Genomic DNA, 23588 nt, shown 5'->3' with positions numbered 1-23588 from the left:
AACATTGCATTTGCCTTCCCTATTACCTGCTGAACTTGGAAGCTAGCTTTTTGTAATTAATGGACAAGAACTCCCATATCTCACTGTTCTGTAACTTTTTGCAATCTTTTTCATTTAAATAATATTCAGCTCCTCCATTCTTTGTACCTAAGTGCATGACCTCACATTTCCCCATATCTGTCAAACTTTTGCCCACTTTTGCCAATCAAAGCACAAGGAGAACCAGAAGACAAACAGCACTTTTGTGACTCAGTCACTTTTTTTTTATTAGCACCATGACTTTTTAAAGTCATCTTCTATAGACTGCTCATCACCATATTAGACTGGGGTACTTCAAACTATGATATAAATTCCCAATGATTGTATATGAGAACAAGTCTTTTACATTCTTCCTTCATTTTTTGGTGGTACAACAGGTCAGGTGAGATCAGGGTGCACTATAGTGAGGGCTTGTAAGCAGGTCTATAAAAAAGATGATGTCATGTGAAAAAGGTACCACTGCAATAATACCTACTAGCAAAACTCAGAAGGGTACATTTGAGGCACAACGGCCTGCTCTGTTTAGCAAACTTTGCTTGCTTTGTAGTTATCTCATTTGAGGCACCAAAAAGAATATTTATTCCATTGGTCATCTACTAACACCTCAATTCCCCGGTTATTGCTTTTGGCTTTCCAAATTGGAAAGGTCAACATTTTGCTTTCCCTTTTTGCACACCACAGCTGGGTGAATCTAACACACTCTCTCGGAGTTAAGCGGCAACCCAGAGGGGAAAAAAGCAGAAAAGTAAAACAGTATTACTCTGAATTGAATGTATTGGTTGTTCTGGAGCTCCACTTTGAAACATATAAAACAAATTAAACCAATTGAATCAAAAGTCCTTTTTCTTCTTTGGTTTGATTTTGATTTGATTTATTATTGTCATATGTACCCAGGTACAGTGAAAAGTTTTGTGTGCAGTACAGGCAGTTCACGCCATACAAAGTGCGTATGGGCAATAGAACAGAGTAAGGAATATAATGTTACAGTTGCAGAGAAGGTGCACACGGAGCGAGATCATTTGGGAATGCACCTGCATGTAAAGTCTGAACACAACTCTATCATGGGATCATTGTGGTCATTTTGATTTAGCACTCTTCCTCTCAAAATTCCTTGAGAATTATCACAACCAGGTGTCATTTGGAAAAGGCAAACAATACAATCCAAAAAAGGCATTAAAATCTATTTCTTGCCAAGTTATGAAAACTTAATTAAAATATTCCTGGTTAATCTTCTTGGATTTAGATAATTTTGGACGACTCTGAGTTGTTAATAGAAGAAGTGTTTTCATTTTAGTACCGCTTCCTATTGACAAACTGCTCCAAAATGATGCAATATTTCCTGTTACAGAACTGAAACTTAAAACATCTACCAAAATAGCTTTGGACGGATTAGGCAATGCAAGTGAATTAGTTTAACATTTCTGCTTTAACAGCATTTTTGCAAAAATAGCTTTGGAGAGTTTAGGCAATGCAAGTTTAACATTTCTGCTTTATCTCACTGTCTATTTAGAAACACCACCAGCGAAAAAAAATCAAACACTTCAGAAGATGCAGCAACGTTGAAATGCGCAAGGAATCTTGAAGGATGGTTGCATGTGATGTGGAATATGTTCACTATGCAAGCATTAAAACATTCCTCAATAGCACTGCCGCCACAGCCACTTTATTACAGCTGGCGAAGATGCCTTTGCAGAGCTTAGATCCCGCCCCCACTAGCTGACCCACCCCAGCATTTTTCTGCTCTACACCTCTGTCTGTATCAATTTGCCTTCTTGCTCCCTTCCATTCACACCTTTTCAGCGAAGATTCCGAAGCAAACAGCAAAAGGAAGCTGTAGAAGGAAGTTGCGAGCAGCATGTTGAGGAAGGGGACAGCAAGCGGTTTGGAGGGAGGCGGGGCAGCGGGGAAAGGAGTAAGGGAACTCGGGGAGGGAGCTGGAGGGTCGGGCCGGGGGCATTGAACGGTAGAGGGGAGGTTCTGTGCATTGGGAGAGGTGGCAGGCTGCAAACAGAAAGTAGCGAGTAGGTTAATTCAAAACTGAAAACTATTGAGAAACAGTAACTTTACTTGGTCATCATGAACCAGTAAGAGAGGTTTGGGTTCATTTAGATTCAAGGAAGTGACTGGGTTTGCCAAAGTGAAAATTTCAGGTCAGGAACGTAACCACCCTTGCTACGTGTTCTTATGGGAAAGTAGCTCTCGTTTAGCATTGCCGTTTTACCCATCCGGAGGATTAAACAAGCAATTGCTGCAGTACACTTCCTGACCGTTGTAACGTAACCTGGCCCTCAAGCCTTTATCGCAAAGAAGCATTGTCGTGCTCGTTGATAACGGAAAGAAGCAGAAATCACGGGTATATTTGCATCAATCGTGTCGGATCCAGGGAGAAATTGAACTTTTCACAATACAATAGCCAGTTCAGTTAGAGTGGCGGAATCAAAGTTTGCAAACACCAGCAAGCGGATAGCTTGACATTTTTGAAGAGAAACATTTCATTGCAGCATTTTAAAAGTGTTCAATAAAACACTTCAATGGCGCAATAATATATTTGGAAAGAAGTATTTTATTTTCCTTCGATGATCAAGAGTGGCTGGTGGAGTGATCCAGGCTTTCCTGCATTTACTTTGCCTGATTATTCCAACAATTAATCATTTTATAAACAACAATTACAGTTGTTTTTATTGTCATTCATTTTATTTTTCCTAATCCTTATCTTTGACGCAGTTATCTCTTTCCAGTTAGATCAGTTAATGAAACTACTTGATTACCATCTTGAAGGCATGTACGCTTGTTCAGCTTATTAATAATGCATTAGTTAGGAAACAGATCAAGACAATAGTGAATTTCTATATTTTGTGAAATTCTCCTGTGTTAGTCGACTTTGTTTTTAATTTTTCCAAACAAAATACAAATTCCTCTTTGCACCCTTGTAATTTTTCTCTTTGAACTAGCAAACATTATACTTTTTAGGAACTGAGTTTAGGCATTATGAAGTATTTGGCAGGCAAAGAAAGGATTCATTTGACTGGGAAAGCTCGAAAACATTTCTGCCAAGCAACTATTTAGCTATATAAGGAACTTCAGATTTCCCACAGCAAACTTCAGTTTAGTACTTTGCCACATGGCTGAAGTATCGTTAAGTAATTTGTTCCTATCATTTAAGTAAAATTGAGTTGAAACAGAAGACACAACAGAGATGTTTAATTTATGTAACACAGTTTAATTATTAAATTGTAATGATCTAGCAGATACATTGTGCATTGTAGTTTTTAAAACGGTATGGCTTTGTTACAGTGTCTCTGTTCCTTCAAACACCAATGAATGACTCAAAGTTCAGCCTTTGTCATATCGTCAACATAAATCAGAATTGTTGTTTGACTAACAATTATCAATTTCTCTTATGAGTGTAGCAATGACTTGTCTCAGATTAAGACAAAGTTCTCCATTACGTTGAAATTTCTGCCAACCCACATGGTTCACAGTCACTCAAAGCCCAGAATAAAATCAAAATGTTACTGCTTTAGAACACCCTTTGATTAATGAGCGTCCTTCCTATCTGCATGACAGGATCTAGAAATTGATTTATATTTTGTCACATTGTTAAACATTATTAAACAAATATGTCAGCAAATAAGCATTTAACAGTTGATCACACATTTCACCTAGCCTGGCACTGTCTGCTTTGCAAATAAAAAGGTCATTCTCTCCAGTTCCACAGCATCTGTGGGAATTAGACAAGACATTTACAGCGACTGTTTTAAAGGTATAGTACCTTTGGATTCCCAGTCTGTTGTTCACAAGTTACTGTGTATAAAGAATCAATGATAGTGAAAATATAGGTCTGTTAAATGCTACAAATTAAACTATTTCAGATAACTTTGAAGATACAACTGCCACAGTACATTTTTGCACCTTACAGTTTTGAAACTGTTAATAACTGTATGCAGCATGTAATTTACACTGAGTTTATCACTGTCACATTATTTGTCTGTAATGATTGTAGTTTGTGTGCAAATTGTGAAATATTATTAGTATGATTTTTTTTTCATTTCACCCTTCCTGTTTGGTCTGTACTCCTTGCACAATAACTTGTGAAAAGCAAATGACTAGACTTAATAACTCTATCAACGCCATTTTGCCAGCAGTTATTTGGGTGATGCCTGAGAATAGTTCTTCATCCTTCTCTCTCTGTGGCCCTCCGTTTGGTGTCTTCCCACACAACTCAGCTAAGATAAGGAACAATGTCAGAAATGAAGCTGGCAACTGAATTGACATTGCACCACTCTAACAGAATCCGTTTTAATAACACACTGGATTTCCCTCTTTGCTGTGAAATAGATTTTGATATTTTAAAATGTTACTGATTAGCGGTTAATAATGATCTATCTGGAGAATCATACTTCAAAAGGTCATAACTAGGCCAATTTCAGTACATTTACCAATGCTATTCTTGAATGGAAGCCAAAAGTATTTTGACTGTGAGCTTGTAGACAGCCTCTGAGTTCATGGTATTCCTTCATGTTGTGTGTAAATATTAATCGGGAAAACTAAATTAACACTACTACTGAGATTTACCATAAAATCAGGTGTAAATCTTACAGGTTTTCATGACTTGGAACGCTGGTAGGAACATCTCAGAATTTTAACCGCCAATCATAAAATGCTGGATGTGTGGATTTGCCAGGAGTGATATCAAATTTGATGATAAGGTTTATTGATTGTGATTGCAGATTTTGAGATTATCCACTTACCAGCTGAATCACGAACAAGTAAAAGTCTTAAACTTAATCCATGGTTGCTTCTGAGTCGGTCACTCTAACTCTACTGTGATATGCACTTTGGCCCTCCCCATACATACTTGACTGTTAACAGTCACTACTGAGCTTTGCTGATGAGCAATGGTCACTTGGATAAAGCTATTGAATCAAAGCCCAGCAAGGTGTCAATACAACAGTAGCCAATGGATAAGAAGACCATTGGAAAGAAAAGCTGACCATGAAAGAAAAGCTTGTGACTGATACAAAAGCAATGTTTATTCCAAATGATGCTGATTTCCAGATAACTGTAATTCTACAAGAATTCAGAATTCTCTTGCTAGTTTCTGAAATCTTCCAATTTATATTCCACTTGACATCCTAACTTATCACAACAAACTTCTGGTTCCTAACCATCTACTGTCTTCTACTTATTGTATTAAACTTCTTGTTCCACTTATTACCAGTCCTTTGTTAACCTTTCAAGGACTGGGCAGTATAGTTTTCTCTGGTCTTTAGTTTGATACACTACACGATATTTTGCTGTTTATTTTACAAGTTAGAAAAAGTAGGCTCCAAACACCAAACTAGTGCATTATTGGACTTTAGAGTTACTATTCTAAATACTACTGATGAGAACCCAATGGGGCTGATTTACTTAGCTGAATTCAATAGAACCAATGGCTGAAAGAATAATATAATTTGTAATGCAAGCTTTTGAGCTCTTTTGTGATATCTTTCATCTATAGCAAGCATTCAATGAGGAAGGGAAACTTCCTGCTCTAAGGATGGAAAGTTTTTTTCACTCCTACACAAAATAACTTCAGTTCTGCAGTAATTTTCAGCAAAAGGAAAAGAAAATGTGGAAACTTAGGCAAGATCATGTTTAAAGGACAACGAATCAGAATTATTTAAAACTATTACCAACGTTGATAATCTCTGTCTATAGTGTTGAAGGTTTAATCTTTGCTAATGTTATTTCCAAAATGGCAGACTACTTTTGAGAGAGGTTACAGCTAGTTCAGGCAATTGGTGAGACGCACTGCAAGTCTATAAAATAGCCCACGCTAAACACAACATGGCAAGATTACCTTTTGCGTGTTTATAAACAATGTGCTTGTAATTTACAATCGAAAGATTCCTTTTTTTAAAAACTTTATGTCATCAGTTTTTGTACTATAATAGGGGTGTAAACAGAATACGATAGTGAATGGTAAGCAGTTGCCTGTAGTATTTACCACGCCGATCATGGGGCACCTCCGGACACTGCCTCTATCCCCTGAACAGCTATACCCGAAAGGCGACCGTCCCGAGAGACTTGGTGGAGAAGTTAGTGACTACAGAACCCACCTTGTAATAAATTAAACAAGGGAGACTGCTGAGCATGGAACATTTATTCTTGCTGTGCACCTCCATACCAGTAGAATAAAATTAACTAAATGTTACCGCTCCGTGCTAATGGATTGCTTCTAATTAACCATAGCTTCCAGCAGCAACACTTTCTTTCAGCTGTTACACGGTTTTGCTTGTGTCAGGATCGTCAGTTGGCAATACCTGCTGAAAGTCTTAACCACACCGCTGATGGCCTCATTACACTGTCCTATAGTACTCACACAAAGGAAAAGGTTTAAGATAAAGGTGCGTTCCGACGTGGTGACTAGTCACATAATTCTCCCCCCAGCTCCTTCAAACAGGATAGGCAACACGGCACAATGAGGGAAGGGTCGCTCTTTTCCTGGTCCTGATGGATTCACCCTCTGCAGAAGACGTATTCGGTGTAACTGGTCCAGATCTTGTCCTCTCCCTGGTCGCTGGCATAGGCACAGGTCCCGGTGGAGCTGCACGCCAGCATGTGGAAGCCAGCGTCCGCCAATAAGTCAAACGCCTGCTCCAGGAAGTTGAACTTGAGGTAGTAACGGGACGTATATCTCTCGGGGGGCCGGTCGGGGTCCCTGCTCTCGTTCAGGGTCTCGCCGAAGACCTCTTTGGCCAAAGACGTCTTCCCGCACACGGTAATCCTGGCCACCCTTCGGAACTTGGCGTCCGCCTGGCAGTCCCGGCCGATGGTGTACGAGCCCCGGTAGCCGACGGTGATGTAGCCGGACCTCCTGGCCGGGGGGCAGCTATCTGAGGAGGAGCTGGCCGGGCTGGGGGGAACCGTGATCGAAGTCGAGGAAGTGGCCAGGCGGGGCTTGGCGCTGCAAGGCGGCCCCTTGCTCCCGGGGTCCGGCCAGCTCTCCTCGCTGACCGGCTTCGGCTGCTCCACCTGTAGGCTTAGCAGTCGGACCAGCTCCGGCAGCTGGAAGTATTCCGCCTCCCGCAGCAGCCTGCTCCTCTCCGGGAAGTAGTCGGGCAGCACCAGCTTCAAGTCCCGCATGTAATCCAGGATGTAGCGGAATAAGAAGCCGTCCCGGTCCAGGAAGAAACGACCCTTGCTGTCCTTGGGCAGCTGCTGCGGGGAGCTGCGGCTGAACATGTCCCAGAGCACGGAGTCCGGCACCGCCACCAAGGTGCGGTGGCGGGTCACATAGACCTGGCCGCCCACGTTCAGCTCGACCACGGCCGGGAAAGGAGACTCTCCGTCCGCTAAATCGCACAGGCTGTCCGCCAGAGCCATTTCCAAGGAGGGAGCGTGAGACAGAGAGAGCGAGGTTTTTATTTTTCTCCCCTCTATTCCCCGTCCCTCCCAACCAACTCCACACTGTCTACTGCCAGTGCACTGCTGCCTTATGTAAATAGCAGATGTAGGAGGAAGAGGTTTGAGTCGGGGAGTGTGTGTGTGTGTGTGACGTTGGATCTCAGCAAATCAACAAGTTGAAAGAAGAGGGTTGACTGTGCTTTTTTTTCGCTCCCTCTCTCACCCCATCCCCACCTCCAGCAGAGACATAGGCGCTGCATCAAACTAGGAAGTCACGATGGGAACTTCTCCTGCTTTCCGTTGTCTCTCCTTTGCCGATTAACAAAGCAATTCCTTGGAATGAGAGCAGCGCCCCGCCCGGGCGACAGGACTGTGCCGTTATCTGTCATATTCACTGTATTTCTGCATAACTGCCAGACCCCACCAACCTCAGTTTGAGCTACTGCTGATCATCGATGGCATGCCTTGTTTTGAAAACAAAAACAAAAATACACTATGTTTACAAAAGCGCATGGTGCTGAACAATCCACCAGAGTGTTCGGTAAAGTTGACCGCGGTTTTATTATTCAAAGAATGCCTCCTATAAGAAAGACATTAGGGCACATCCCCGATCAGAGGAAGTTGCAAAGCCAGCGGTGTGTGCAAGATCGGGCGCAGCTTCGCCCAGGTTTCAGAAGCAATAATTGTGACCGGATCCTCTTGCTTGCATTTAGCGTTCGCAAGAAGCGCAGCGATTCCCCGTGCATCACAACTTCTACCCAGATGTGACTGTTTGCACGTCTCTGCTTGCCAGTTTTGGAGAAGTCATATCAGAACTCGAAACGCTAACTCTGTCTCTGTCTCCCTCTCTCTCTGCCCAGGTGCGGCCGGACTTGTTGAGTTTCTCCAGCACTTTCTCGCAGCTGTTACTTGCAGACACCAAAAGAATCGCCCTTTCCTGCTGCAGTTTGTTTCATTACCAGCAGCTCCACGCTTACTAGACTTTTTAATGCCACCGATGTCAAAGTGAACCTAAAGCCGAGACGGACAAAACAAAGAAAACAAGCTTCTGTCTTTATCTATCCAATCGTTTCTTTTGAATTACAAATAGTGGACAGATCTTAACATGTCCCACTCCCATCTTCTTCGGAACACGTTTCTCTCCATTCGTGGAGTTTGTGAGCCCTCTAGTGGATTAAAAAATAGTATGGTGAAAGCTTTCACTATGAATAACATCCCAGAAGCAGCAATAAATCAGGAACTAGAATTTTAGAAACAGAGGTCGGCCATTGGGCCCATCGAGTCTTTTCTGCCATCCAATGATATCTTGGCTGATTTGAAAATCATAGAATCCCAACAATGTGGAAGCAGGCCATTCGGCCCATCGATTACACATCAACCCTCCAAAGAGCATCCCACCCTATCCCTGTAACCCTGCATTTCCCATGGCTAATGCACCTGGCCTGCACGTCCCGGGACACTAGGGGCAATTTAACATCGGCAAATCCACCTAGCCTGCACATCTTTGGACTGTGGGAGGAAACCAGAGCACCCAGAGGAAACCCACGCAGAAACAGGGAGAATGTGCAAACTCCACACACAGTCACCCGAGGGTGGAGTAAAACCCAGGCCTCTGGTGCTGTGAAGCAACAGTGCTAACCATTGAGCCATCATATTGCAGCTTGGTTTTTAGTATGCGTTTGTTTTTATTCAGTGCTAACCACTGTGCCAACTCTATTTTCTTGCCATTTCCCCATTTCCTTAATGATTAGAAAATCTGTTTTTCTCAACCTTGACTATCCTAATCAACACAAGTTTGACAGCCCTCTGTGGTAAAGAATTCAGAGTCACTACTGTCTGAGAGATTTTTAAAAAATCATCCTCTGACTTAAATGGGTGATTCCTCTGAGATTATGCTCTCTGGTCCAAAACTGTCCCACAGAGGAAACATGCTTTCCAAATCTACCCCATCAAGCCCCCTAAGAATCTTATTTGTTTTGATAAGGTCTGCTTTCATTATATGAAACTCCAATGAGTACAAGTGCAACCTACTCAATCTCTCCTTGTAAGAAAAATTCTTTGTTCCCAGGATCAACCTAAACATTCTCTAGTCTGCCTCCAATGCCGAAATATCTTTATTTGGGTAAGGAGACCAGAACTGTTCTCTGTATTTCAGCTGTGATCAGTGCAGTGCCTTGTATTAGTTTTAGCAAGACCCTGTTTTTATACTCCATTCCCTTCATTATAACATGTTAAATTTTGACATTAGCATTTTGTGATTCATGTGCGAGGATCCCCAAATACCAGATTTCTGTAGTCTTTTCTCTTTAAATAATTTTCAGCTGTTCTATTCTTTCTGCCTAAGTTCATAACCTCGTGTTTTCCCACATTATATTCCACTTGCAAATTTTTTGCCCATTTAGTTAACCTCTCAATATCCCTCTGTGTCATCCTCATTACTTGCTTTCTCACCTATTTTTGTGAATTCTGCAGACATGGTGATAGTACATTCACTTTCCTCATCCAAGTTATTAATATATATTGTAAATATTTGTGGTCTCAGTACTGATCACTGTGGCACTCAAGTAGATATTGTTTGTTATCCAGAAAATGTCCCATTTACATCAAATCTCAATTGCGCTCACATTTGATTATCCTCACTTCTAATTATATACAGATTTGCTACCCACAGACCCACATACTCGCAAGGTTGGCCCCAGACTCGATTTGTTTTTCCTAAGTGAAAGGTTGTGCAGTCTTTCATGGTAGGTAGCGAGTTTCTGTTATACCGCTATCTGCATTTTTGTGTTACCTGCCAGAGGCTCGTGCTGCTATCCCCTGTGGATTTAGTTTAGTTAACCAATCCTTTACAAATGTTAATACACTAACTCAAAACCCTGGGCTCTTATTATATAGCCTTATTCATAGTATCTTATCAAATCCTTTTTGGAAATCCAAATATTTTACATCCATTGCTTTCCCTTTATCTACCCTGCTTGTTACCTCCTCAAAGAACTGTAATAAATTCATCATGCATGATTTTCACTTCATGAAGCCATGTTGACTCTGCTTGGTTATATTATGCATTTCTTAAAGCTTCATATATTCTTTATAATAGCATGTAATATTTTCCCAAACACACATGCCAAGTTCACTGGCCTATAGTTGATTTTGTTTTTGTCTCTCTCCTCATCTGAGTAAGTGTGTTAAATGAGCATTTTTACAATCCTATAGGACTTTGCCAGAAAACAAGGATTCTTGAAAGATTATTTCTAGTGCATTGACTATCCCTATAGTTACTTCCTTCAACATCCTAGGATGCAACACATCAGGTCCAGGAGACCTATCTGTCATTAGCCCCATTTGTTTTCCCAGTACTTGTGATAATTATTTCCTTACCATGCCCTGCCAACGCCCAGCCTTTGGCACCCTCATTATTTAATATATTTTGGATTGCTAATGTGAAGATCAACACAAAGCATTTGCTGAACTCCTCTGCCATTTCCTGGCTCCCCATTGTTATTTCCCCACCCTCATTCTCAAAGGGTCCAATGTTTACTGTTGCCTCTCTGTTCTTTTTTACATATTTGAAAAAGCTCTTACTCTCAATGTAAATCCAGACAGACAGCAATGTGGTTGACTCTTAACTGCTCTATGACCAATTAGGGATGAGCAATAAATCCTGGCCTTGTCAGTCATGCCCATGTCCCAAGAACAAGTTTTAAGAAAAGTTTATGATGCAGTGGGTAGCAAATTGGCATGTACAGAAGAATGGCTAACCAATAGCAAACAGACAGTACGCTTAAACAAAAACTTTCCTTCCTTTCATCAACTTTTGTTTCCATTTCTGGGGATAGGGTGACCAATATGCAATATAAATACACCAACTCCCACAGTTACCTGAACTATGCATTCTCACACTCTGTTTCCTCTGAGGACTCCATTCCATTCTCTCAGTTTGTCCATCTCCGTTGCATCTGTTATGATAATGTCCATCTTTTTCCTCAAACAATGAATCCCCTCACTGTGTGCCCTTAGCTGTGTCCATTTCTGCCCTCCCCCTTCCTTCCCTCCTTCAATAACAATAGGGTCCCCCTGTCCTCACTATTTACCCAACTAATCTCTGTATCTAAAGGATCATAAGCCACCATTTCCACTACCTCCAGTGGGATGCCACCACCAGACATACATTCCCCTCCCTTCCCTTGTCAGCATTTTACAGGGACTGTTCCCTCAGGGACACCCTGGTCTACTCCTCCATTCATCCTATGCAACTGCAGAAGGTGCAACGCCTGCCCATTTACTTCCTCTCTCCTCACCATCCAAGGCCCCAGGCACACTTTCCAGGTGAAGCAACAATTTACCTGCACTTCATTCAATCTCATCTCATGTTTTTGCGGCTCACATGTGGTCTCCTCTACTTTGGGGAGATGAAATCCAGACCGGGTGATTGCTTTATTGAACACTTACGTTTTATAAGTAAAAAGGACCCTGAGGTTCCAGTTGCCAGTGAAGCATTTGAGGCTACCTTGTTGAATGTTTTTAAGGCAAAGATAGATAGATTTTTGAACAGGAAAGGAATTAAGGGTTATGGTGAGTGGGCGGGTAAGTGGAGCTGAGTCCACAAAAAGATCAGCCATGATATTATTGAATAGTGGGGCAGACTCAATGGGCTGGATGGCCTACTCCTGCTCCTGATTCTTATGTTCTTATGTTTTGTACCCTTCCTACACACACCACAGACCTGTTTTGTATTGGGTATTGCTCCCAGCACAGCCAATCCATTTTCAACGGTTTATACTTCTTATTCAGCAACCTCTTTGTTAGCCAGCCCCTTTCTTCTCTTTCTCTGGGCTCCAGCTCCATGTGCAATATTCACACCTCCACCCCATCATCAGCATAAAGACCATCCTTACCCAGCTGTTTTCAGCTCTAATGAAGGGTCACTTCTCCAGAAATTTCTGCCTCTGTTTCACAGAGTAGACGATGCTATAATTTTCAGGTTGTCAAGATGTAACATGGACCAAGAGGATCATTTTTTAATTTATTCATTTTGTGGGATGTGGGCATCAGGGGCTGGCCAGCATTAATTGCCCGTCCCTAGTTGCCCTTGAGAAGTTGGTGGTGATCTGCCTTCTTGAACCACTACAGTCCACCGGCTGTAGGTTGACCCACAATGCCATTAGGGAGGAAATTCCAGGATTTTGACCCAGTGACAGTGAAGGAATGCTGATATATTTCCAAGTCAGGATGGTGAGTTGCTTGGAGGGGAACTTGGAGGTAGTGGTATTCCCATATATTTGCTGCCTTTGTCCTTCGAGATGGAAATGGTCATGGGTTTGGAAGGTGCTATTTGAGGATCTTTGGTGAATTTCTGCAGTGCATCTTGTAGATTGTACACACTGCTGCATACTGAGTGTCGGTGGTGGAGGGAGTGAATGCTTGTGGATCCAATGCCAATCAAGCGGGCTGCTTTGTCCTGGATTCTGTCAAGCTTCTTGAGTGTTGTTGGGGCTGCACTCATCCAGGCAAGTGGGGAGTATTCCATCACACACCTGACTTACGTCCTGTAGACAGTAGACAGGCTTTGAGGAGTCAGGAGGTCAATTACTTGCTGCAGTGTTCCTAGCCTCTGACCTGCTCTTGTAGCCACTATGTTTATGTGATGAGTCCAGTTGAGTTTCTGGTCAATGATAACTCCCAGGGTGTTGTAGTGGGGTATTCAGTGATTCAAAGACCATTGAATGCCAAGGGGTGGTGGTTAGATTGTCTGTTATTGGTATTGGTCATAAGCTGGCAATTGTGTGGCGCGAATGTTACTTGCCACTTGTCAGTCCAAATCTGGACATTGCATTTGGACATGGACTGCTTCAGTGCCTGGGGAATCACGAATGGTGCTGAACATTGTGCAATCATCAGCGAACATCCCCACTTCTGACCTTATGATGGAGGGAAGGTCATTGATGAAGCAGCTGAAGATGGTTGGTCCTAGGACACTACCCTGAGGAACTCCTGCAGAGATATCCCGGAGCTGAGATGACTGACCTCCAACAACCATGACCATCTTCTTATGTGTCGGTTAGTGTGTTTGCCCCCCTGATACCCATTGATTCCAGTTTTACTAGGGCTCCTTGATGCCACACTCGGTCGAATGTAGCTTTGATATCGAGGGCTGTCACTCTCACCTCACCTCTGGAATTCAGCTCTTTTGTCCATGTTTGAACCAAGGCTGTAATGAGGTCAGGAGCTGAGTGGCCCTGGCAGAACCCAAACTGGGTGTCACTGAGCAGGTTTTTGCTGAGCAGATGCTGTTTGATAGCACTGTTGATGACACCTTCCATCACTTTACTGATGATCAAGAGTAGGCTGATGGGGCAGTAATTGGCCGGGTTGGATTTGTCCTTTTTTTTATGTACAGGACGCACTTGGGCAATTTTCCACATTGTCAAGTGGATGCCTGTGTTGTAACTGTACTGGAACAGCTTGGCCAGGGGATCGGCAAGTTCTGGAGCACAAGTCTTCTGTACTATAACCGGAATGTTGTCAGGGCCCTTAACCTTTGCAGTATCCAGTATCTCCAACCATTCTTGATATCACATGGAGTGAATCAATTTGGCTGAAGACTGGTATCTGTAATGCTGGGGACCACTGGAGGAGGCCGAGATGGATCATCCACTCAGCACTTCTGGCTGAAGATTGCTGTGAAAGTTCCAGCCTTATCTCTTGCACTGATGTGCTAAGCTCTTCCATCATTGAGGATGGGGATATTTGTGGTGCCTCCTCCTCCAGTGAGTTGTTTAATTGTCCACCACCATTCATGACTGGATTTGGTAGGATTGCAGAGCTTAGATCTGATCCGTTAGTTGTGGGATCACTGAGCTCTCTCTATCACTTGCTTCTTATGCTGCTTGGCATGCAAGTAGACCTGTTTGGTGGCTTCACCAGGTTGACACCTCATCTTCCGGTATGGCCGGTGTTGCTCCTGGTAAGCCCTCCTGCACTCTCCATTGAACCAGGCTTGATCCCCTGGCTTGATGGTAATGGTTGAGTGGGGGATATGCCACGCCATGAGGTTACAGATTGTGCTGATGTACAATTCTGCTGCTGTTGATGGCCCACAGTGCCACACGGAATCCCAGTCTTGAGTTGCTAGATTTGTGTGATGTCTGTCCCATTTAGAGTAGTGATAGTCTCATACAACATCAGGGAAGTTATTCTCAATGTGAAGGTGGGACTTCGTTTCCACAAAGACTGTGCAATGGTCACTCTTACCGATACTATCATAGAGTCATAGAGTAATATAGCATGGAAACAGGCCTTTGGCCCAAACTGGTCCGTGCTGACCTTGGTGCCCACTCAGCTCGTTCCAAATGATCGTGTTTGGCCCATATGCTTCTAAACCCTTCCCATCCATGTACCTATCCAAATGTTTTTTAAAATTTTGCTGTTGTACCTGCCTCAACCACTTTCTCTGGCAGCCCATTCCATATACGCACCACTCTCTGCATGAAGAAGTTGCCCCTCACCTTAAACATAAGAACATAAGAACTAGGAGCAGGAGTAGGCCATCTGGCCCCTCGAGCATGCCCCGCCATTTAATAAGATCATGGCTGATCTTTTTGAGACTCAGCTCCACTTACCCTCCCACTCACCATAACCCTTAATTCCTTTACTGTTCAAAAATTTATCTAGCCTTGCCTTAAACACATTCAGCGAGGTAGCTTCAACTGCTTCACTGGGCAGGGAATTCCACAGATTCACAACCCTTTGGGTGAAGAAGTTCCTCCTGACCTCAGTCCTACATCTGCTTCCCTTTATTTTGAGACTATGCCCCCTAGTCCTAGTTTCACCTGCTAGTGGAAACAATCTCCCTGCTTTCACCTTATCTATTCCCTTCATAATCTTATATGTTTCTATAAGATCTCCCCTCATTTTTCTGAATTCCAATGAGTATAAGCCCTGCCTACTCAGTCTTTCATCATAATCCAACCCTCTCGACTCTGGTATCAACCGAGTGAATCTCCTCTGCACCCCCTCCAGTGCTAGTATATCTCTTCCCAAGTAAGGAGACCAAAACTGCACACAGTACTCCAAGGGTGGCCTCACCAGGACCCTATACAGCTGCAGCATAGCCTTCCTGTTTTTAAACTCCATCCCTCGAGCAATGACAGACAAAATTCCATTTGCCTTTTTAATTACCTGCTGCACCTGCAATCCTACTTTTAGTGATTCATGCACAAGGACACCCAAGTCCCTCTGCACAGCAGCGTGCTGCAATTTTTCACCATTTAAAACAAAGTCCATTTTGCCGTTATTCCTACCAAAATGGATGACCTCACACTTATCGACATTGTACTCCATCTGCCAGACCTTTGCCCACTCACTTAGACTATCTATATCCCTCTGTAGACTTTCAGTGTCTTCTGCACACTTTGCTCTACAACTCATCTTAGTGTCATCTGCAACTTTTGACACACCACACTTAGTCCCCAACTCCAAATCATCTATGTAAATTGTAAACAATTGCGGTCCCAACACTGATCCCTGAGGCACACCACTAGCCACTGACCGCCAACCAGAAAAACACCCATTTACCCCTACTCTTTGCTTTCTACTGGTCAACCAATCCTCTATCCATGCCAATACATTACCTGCAATACTGTGCAACTTTATCTTATGTAGCAGCCTTTGGTGTGGCACCTTGTCAAATGCCTTCTGGAAATCCAGATACACCACATCCACAGGTTCCCCATTGTCCACCATGCAAGTAATGTCCTCAAAGAATTCCACCAAATTAGTTAAACATGACCTACCCTTCGTGAACCCATGCTGGGTGTTCCCAATAGGAGAATTTATATCCAGATGTCTTGCTATTTCTTCCTTAGTGATTGATTCAAGCATTTTCCCCACTACCGAAGTTAAGCTAACTGGCCTAGTTACCTGCTTTTTGTCTACTTCCTTTTTTAAACAGTGGCGTCACATTGGCTGTTTTCCAATCTGCGGGAACCACCCCAGAGTCCAGTGAATTTTGGTACATAATTACTAGTGCATTTGCTATTTCCCCCATCACCTCTTTTAGTATCCTGGGATGCATTTCATCAGGGCCAGGAGACTTGTCTACCTTTAGCCCCATTAGCTTGCCCAGCACTGCCTCCTTAATGATAATGATAGTTTCTAGGGCCTCACCTGCTGTAACCTTCTTGCCATCAGTTTTCGGCATGTTATTTGTGTCATCCACTGTGAAGACCGACACAAAATAACTGTTTAATGCCTCGGCTATTTCCTCATTCCCAGTTATTAAATTGGCCTTCTCATCCTCTAAAGGACCGTTTATCTTCGCCACTCTTTTACTATTTACATATTTATAGAAACTTTTGCTGCCTGTTTTTACATTTTGAGGTAGTTTACTCTCATAATCTATCTTACTTTTCTTTATAACTTTTTTGTGGCTTTCTGTTGGCCTTTAAAGATTTCCCAGTCTACTAGTTTCCCACTGATCTTTGCTTTTTTGTATGTATTTTTTATTTAATCTGATATTTTTCTTTATTTCCTGAGACATCCATGGCTGACTATTTCTTTTCCTACAGTTCTTCCTTATCACTGGAAGATACTTCTGCTGAGCACTGTGAAAAATTGTTTTGGAAGTCCTCCACTGTTCCTCAGTTGACTCACCATAAGGTTTTTGGTCCCATTTTGCCTTAGCTAACTCCTCCCTCATCTCACCATAATCTCCTTTGTTTAAGCACAGGACATTGGTACTGGATTTAACCTTCTCACGCTCCATCTGTATTTTAAACGTATGCCCTCTATTTTTCAATTCCCCATCCCTGAGAAAAAGGCTATATGCATTCATCCTATCTATGCCCATAGATAGGGATGGCGATGGTGGTGTCTGTACATTGTCTGTAAGGTACGTTTCTGTGAGTATGATTATGTCAGGCTGTTGCTTGACTAGTCGGGAGACAGGTCTCCCAAATTTCGCAGCAGCCCCCAGCTGTAAGTGAGAAGGACTTTGCAGGGTCGACAGGGCTGTTTCTGCCATTGTCTTTTCTGGTGCCTGGGTCGATGCCAGGTGATCTGTCCAGTTTCATTTCTTTGAGACTTTGTAGTGATTGTTACAACTCAATGGCTTGCTAGGCCATTTCAGAGGCCAATCGAGAAACAGCCACATTTCTGCAGGTCTGGAGTCACATGTAGGCCAGACCAGGTGAGGGTGGCAGATTTCCTTCCCTGAAGGACATTAACGAACCAGTTTTTCCAACAATCGACAATGGTTTCATCAGCAGATTCTTAATTCCAGATTTTATTTTCATTGAATTCAAATTCCACCATTTGCCATGGCGGGTTCGAACCTGGGTGCACAAAACATTGTCTGGGTTTCTGGATTAATAGTCTAGCCATAATACCACTAAGTCATCACCTTCCCTGATTTTTAGGACTTGAACTGTTTACAATTCAAGAAAATGACCTGGGTGAGGGGTGTAAGCTATGTTGCCAAATTTGCTGATTACGCAGAGATAGGTAGGAAATGAAGTTTAGAAGAGGACACGAGAATCTACAAAAAGATATAGACAGGTTAGATGAGTGGGTAAGTATCTGTCAGCTAGAGTACACGTGGGAAAATGTGAAGTTGCCCATTTTGGTAGGAAGCATAAAAACATGCTATCTAAGATTACAGATGGAGAGGGAACCAGGTATTCTAGGGCATGAATTACAAAAGGCCAGTTATGCAGGTACTGCAAGTAATTAGGAAAGCTAACAGAATGTTATTTATTGTGAGGGGAATGGAATATAAAAGGAGGGACATTACGATTCAAATACATAGGTCATAATGAGAGCACATCTGGACTACTGTGCACTGTATTTTTCATATTATTAAAGGAAGGATGTAAATGCTTTGGAAGCATTTCAGAGAAGATTCATTAGATTAAAATCTAGATTAAGCAGATTGTCTTACGAGAAAGGTTGGACAGGAGTCACCCATTCAAAACAGAGCTGAGGTGAAATTTTTCTCTCTTCCTGAAAAGGGATGGAAGCAGCATCCTTGAAGATTGTTAAGGTTGAGGTGGATATATTTTGATAAGCAAGGGGGTGAAAAGTTATCAGGAATAAGTAAGAATGTGAATTTGAGCTTACAATCAGATCAGCCACGATCTTATTGAATAGCAGACAAGAGGTCAATGGCCTACTCCTCTTCCTTATTTGTATTTTTGTAATGTGTTTTCATTGCATTGTAAGAATTAAATTTAAATCAATAACTAATAAATGTGAACTACAGTGCACACTGAAATCTGAAATAAAAACGGAAAGTGCTGGAAAATCATAGCAGGCCTGGCAGAATTTATGGTGAAAGAAATAGAGTTCATGGCCCAGGATTTCTGGTGTCAGATAGTCAGAGACTGGATGTATCTGTAAGATGTGTACGTGACATCTCAAAAGTCCTGACTATGCAGTAATCAGGATATAGTAACTTCAAATTATCCAGCATCTGAAGCAATCCAAAATATGTCCTGAACTCTGACTTAGAGTCAGAAACGTTGTACGATTCAAAACCTGGACCTGATACTCCCCTTCTCTTACCACAGACCCAACCCAACTAATGACTTCCAGCTGGACTGTGAAAGTGTTTGATGAATGGAGCTACCCCACGAAGGGCTGCACATCACTCACAAGTACAGCCCACTGGGCTCAGACAGAGAATAAACCTGACTGTCACAACAACCACTGCCCCCCCCACCTCGGGTGTGATCACAGCCATTTTCCATTTGGGATGTGCATTTACAGGTCACATGATTAGGGAAAGCACTGCAGGACACGCTTGGTGTGTCTCATGCTCAGTCTGTTAATCGAGACCCAGCCTCCCAAACACAACCTTTTTCTGTTCCTGGCACTCCCCACCAATCTATTCTGAGCCTCCACGCATTCCCAGACACCACATGGACTTCAGCTCTCAATGTTACACACTACGCCCCAATCTACAACTTATCCATGCCAGCCATCATGCTGCATAGCTCCCCCATCCAAGCCGTAGTGATCATCAATAACTCCCCTTACCTCAGTATCCCATGTCCTTCAGTCGCTATCATCTCCCACCCTTATATGTTGAGACTGCCCACCTATTGACTCCTCTGCAATCCTGCATGCTGCCTGCAATCACCACAATCCAATATCCCCATTTCCCTACCATCACAGTGACCCCTAAAAAAACCCTTGACTTTCATTGAGCTGACCCCAGGCACCCAACCCCTGACTCACTTCAACAGACAGTCCCAACTGATGAGTGACCAGATCGCTGACTATTCTCTATGTAGATTCCTGACTAATTTACTGTGAATCATCTGATTGTTTGCACTGGATTAGGAGGACTCACCTGGCCCATCCCCTCCCTGTAGTAAATCACACACACCCCCGACTGTAACCATACCAAGCAGCTGACTGACTGGATCTAAGCCCCTTCACTTTCTGTATCAGGAGCCCTGACCGACACCAGGTGCCTTGACTTGATGGAGGACTACACCCCTTAGATTTTGAAACTTGGCCACTTGATTCAAGCATGTTCAGTGTGTTTGCAACACAGATGCCTAGGAAATGCTGTAGGTCTGAGTTTGACATAGAATAGTGCCATACTGCAAAATGTCCATCTCCTTGACTGATGACCATGACAAGCTGCCTGGTTTTGCACAAAACAGCGACAAGACAAAAGTACCGTGAGCCATTAAGGTCTGGCTGATTGGCAAAGTGCTAAAAGACAAGGGAAGGCAGAGATGCTATGAGCATCCATGTAGGCACAAAGTGAATGAGTGCTATGAGATTAAGCAAAGGGTCCTGAGATGCCCCTGGTCAAATCCATGCCTATCTCTGTGTGTAAAGCATCCTGGCAGCAGCATTGCAATGAAAGATGCCAGTGTACTCCAAAGTGCAGCATTGAAAAGTAGAATTATGTTTCAAATGGATTATGGATGTATCATGAGGATGTGGAGAGGCTGGTACATGTCTGATGACAATGTACATGGATGGAGCATGTAGGGTCACTGCCCATGGAACATGCCCTGACCTATTGGTGACTGGTGCCCAAGCTGGAGGTCCAAGGGAGCAAGATGGTATTGCCAGGTAGCCATTTTGACTTTCACGGTGTGAATTGTCACCGTCTAGTTTCTTTCCAATGGGTGGAACAATGGGAAACCACGTAAATAACATGAGATTAGGTAATGAGATGCTAATGCATGTTAATATATAAAAATAGGCACCTTGCTACTCACTAACAAGAATCCCATATTGGAGTTCAACACTTGGCTTTGGTCCCAAAGTTGAGAAGCTCCTCACTGGCCATCTCATGTGATTTTCACAACTATCTCATAATGGCCCATATCATTCAGGGGCCGGGAAGATTCCATCCTGAATATTTGACAGAAGATAGGCTTTATCCTGATGAACAGACTAGCTTTATTACATAGTATATAGTGGCTAGTTCCATTATATTTGAGTTACATGAGAGTCCATGATGAGGCCTCAGGCGAGACTCATGAATGAGTACACATTACGGTTACTGATTTGATTTGATTTATTATTGTCACACGTACCAAGATAGTGAAAAGTTGTGCATGCTAACCAGACAAATCATACTTTACATAACCCTTTGACTTTCATTGAGCTGACCCCAGGACACTCAATCCCTGATTCACTTCAATGGACATCCCCAGTGTACATCAGGATAATAGTATAGAATGCAGAATATAAAATATTACAGTTACAGAGAAGATGCAGAGAAAGATCAACTCTAATATATGAAAGGTCTAGTCATAAGTCTGATAATAGCAGGGAATAAGGCTGTTCTTAAATCTTTTTGTATGTGATTTTAAACTTTTGTATCTTCTGGCCGATGGATGAGATGGAAGACGGTGTAACCGGGGCAGGATGGGTCTTTGATTATGTTGGCTGTTTCCCAAGACAGTGGGAAGTGTAGATCAAGTCAGTGGAAGGAAGGCTGCTTTTCGTGATGGACTGGGCTGCTTTTATAACTCTGTAAATTCTTGTGGTCTAGGGCAGGGCAGTGCCACACCAAACTGTGATGGATCCAGATAAGAACTAGAACACACAACTGGTTCACTCCTCCCAGGTACAGCCCTTTATATTCTGATAGACGAAGTTTATCTCACAATATCAGGTAACCCCTTCAGGTACCATCCATTCTATACAACACTCTGCAACCTATCTTTTGCTATCCTACCCACACTGAACAGTTTGGAGGTGCTGGAAAATTAAATCAAGACCCCTTGTGCTTGTTCAGGTGAATGTAAAATATCTCTCGCCATTATTCTATTAAAAAGAAGCAGAGGTATCTTGGCCTGCAGTTATTCATCAATCAATATCACAAAAAAAGATTATCTAGTCATTATCACATTGCTAACTTTTCCATACCTAAGGAAGGATCTTTAGAGGCAATACAGTGAAGATTCATTAAATTGACCCATGAGATAAGAATGTTGTCCTATAATGACATACTGAGTAAATTGGGTGTGTATTCTCTGGAATTTAGAAGAACGAGAGGCCATCTCATTGAAGTGTACAAAATTCAGAACAGCCTTTTTAAGGTGCATGCTGAGAAATTGTTTCTGTTCATGAGGGAATTTAAAACACAATCTGAGGATAAGGCTCAGGATCATTTAGGACTGAGGTGAGGACAATGGTTGTGAGCTTACCCCAGAGGGTGATGGATGCCCCAGCACTGAATACATTTAATGCTGAAGTAGACTACTTGTTGGTCTCTCTGGGAATCAAGGGCTATGGGGAACAAGCAAAATAATGGATTGAAGCTCAAAATCAGCCAGAATTATACTGAGTCACAAAGCAGACTCAATAGGCTGTATAGTCTACTCTTGCTCCTATTTCATTTGTTCTTGCACTTTGCACAAATTGACTGCCACATTTCTTATATTGCTATGCCAGTCAAGTACCTAAAGCAAGTGATCATGAAAAACACGTAGAAATACTGGTCTACCAGTGTATCCTACTGCCCCCTTGATCATGACCCCACCCCGACCACCAAAACATCATCTCCCAAACCATCCACAACCTCATCACTTCAGGTGACCTCCCACCCACAGCCTCCAACCTCATCGTTCTCCAACCCCGCACCGCCCACTTCTATCTCCTTCCCAAAATCCACAAACCTGACTGCCCTGGTCGACCCATTGTCTCCGCCTGCTCCTGCCCCACCGAACTCATCTCCACTTATCTCGACTCCATTTTCTCCCCCTTGGTCCAGGAACTCCCCACCTACATCAGTGACACCACCCACGCCCTCCACCTCCTCCAAAACCTCCAATTCCCTGGTCCCCAACACCTCATCTTTACCATGGACGTCCAGTCCCTATACACATGCATTCCCCATGCAGATGGCCTAAAGGCCCTCCGCTTCTTCCTGTCCCGCAGGCCCGAACAGTCCCCCTCCACTGACACCCTCATCCGCTTAGCTGAACTCATCCTCATCCTTAACAACTTCTCCTTCAATTCCTCCCAATTCCTACAACGGGGGTGGCCATGGGTACCCGCATGGGCCCAAGCTATGCCTGCCTCTTTGTAGGATATGTGGAACAATCCCTCTTCCGAAGCTACACTGGCCCTATTCCCCACCTCTTCCTCCGTTACATCGATGACTGTATCGGCGCCGCCTCGTGCTCCCACGAGGAGATCGAACAGTTCATCCACTTCCCTAATACCTTCCACCCCAACCTTAAGTTCACCTGGACCCTCTCCGATACCTCTCTCTCCTTCCTGGACCTCTCTGTTTCCATCTCTGGCAACCACCTGGAAACCGATATCCATTTCAAGCCTACCGACTCCCACAGCTACCTAGAAAACACCTCCTCTCACCCACCTTCCTGCAAAAATGCCATCCCCTATTCCCAATTCCTCCGCCTCCACCGCATCTGCTCCCAAGATGAGGCATTCCACTCCAGGACATCCCAGATGTCCTCGTTTATCAAGGACCGCAACTTCCCCTCCACAGTGTTTGAAAACGCCCTCGACCTTGTCTCTCGCATTTCCCGCAACTCATCCCTCACACCCCCTCCCCGCAATAACAACAAAGACAGAATCCCCCTTGTCCTCACGTACCACCCCACCAACCTCCGGATCCAACGTATCATTCTCCGGCACTTCTGCCATCTGCAATCTGA

General features: G+C 43.3%; 1 protein-coding gene across 1 annotated transcript; it reads right to left on the bottom strand.

The window, feature by feature from the left end:
* Positions 1 to 3238: 3238 nt before the first annotated feature.
* On the bottom strand, positions 3239 to 7990 carry LOC109932165 (BTB/POZ domain-containing protein KCTD12-like). The gene has a single exon (XM_048598132.1). It carries the CDS (start codon positions 7408 to 7410, stop codon positions 6544 to 6546), a length of 867 nt encoding a protein of 288 aa, XP_048454089.1. The 5' UTR covers positions 7411 to 7990; the 3' UTR covers positions 3239 to 6543.
* Between the last annotated feature and the right edge of the window lie 15598 nt (positions 7991 to 23588).

This window comes from Rhincodon typus, chromosome 6, assembly GCF_021869965.1.
Source record: "Rhincodon typus isolate 14 chromosome 6, sRhiTyp1.1, whole genome shotgun sequence".
Classification (NCBI taxonomy): Eukaryota; Metazoa; Chordata; class Chondrichthyes; order Orectolobiformes; family Rhincodontidae; genus Rhincodon; species Rhincodon typus.
Note: the sequence above shows the minus strand (reverse complement) of the source record. Positions and strands in the feature narration are given on the sequence as shown.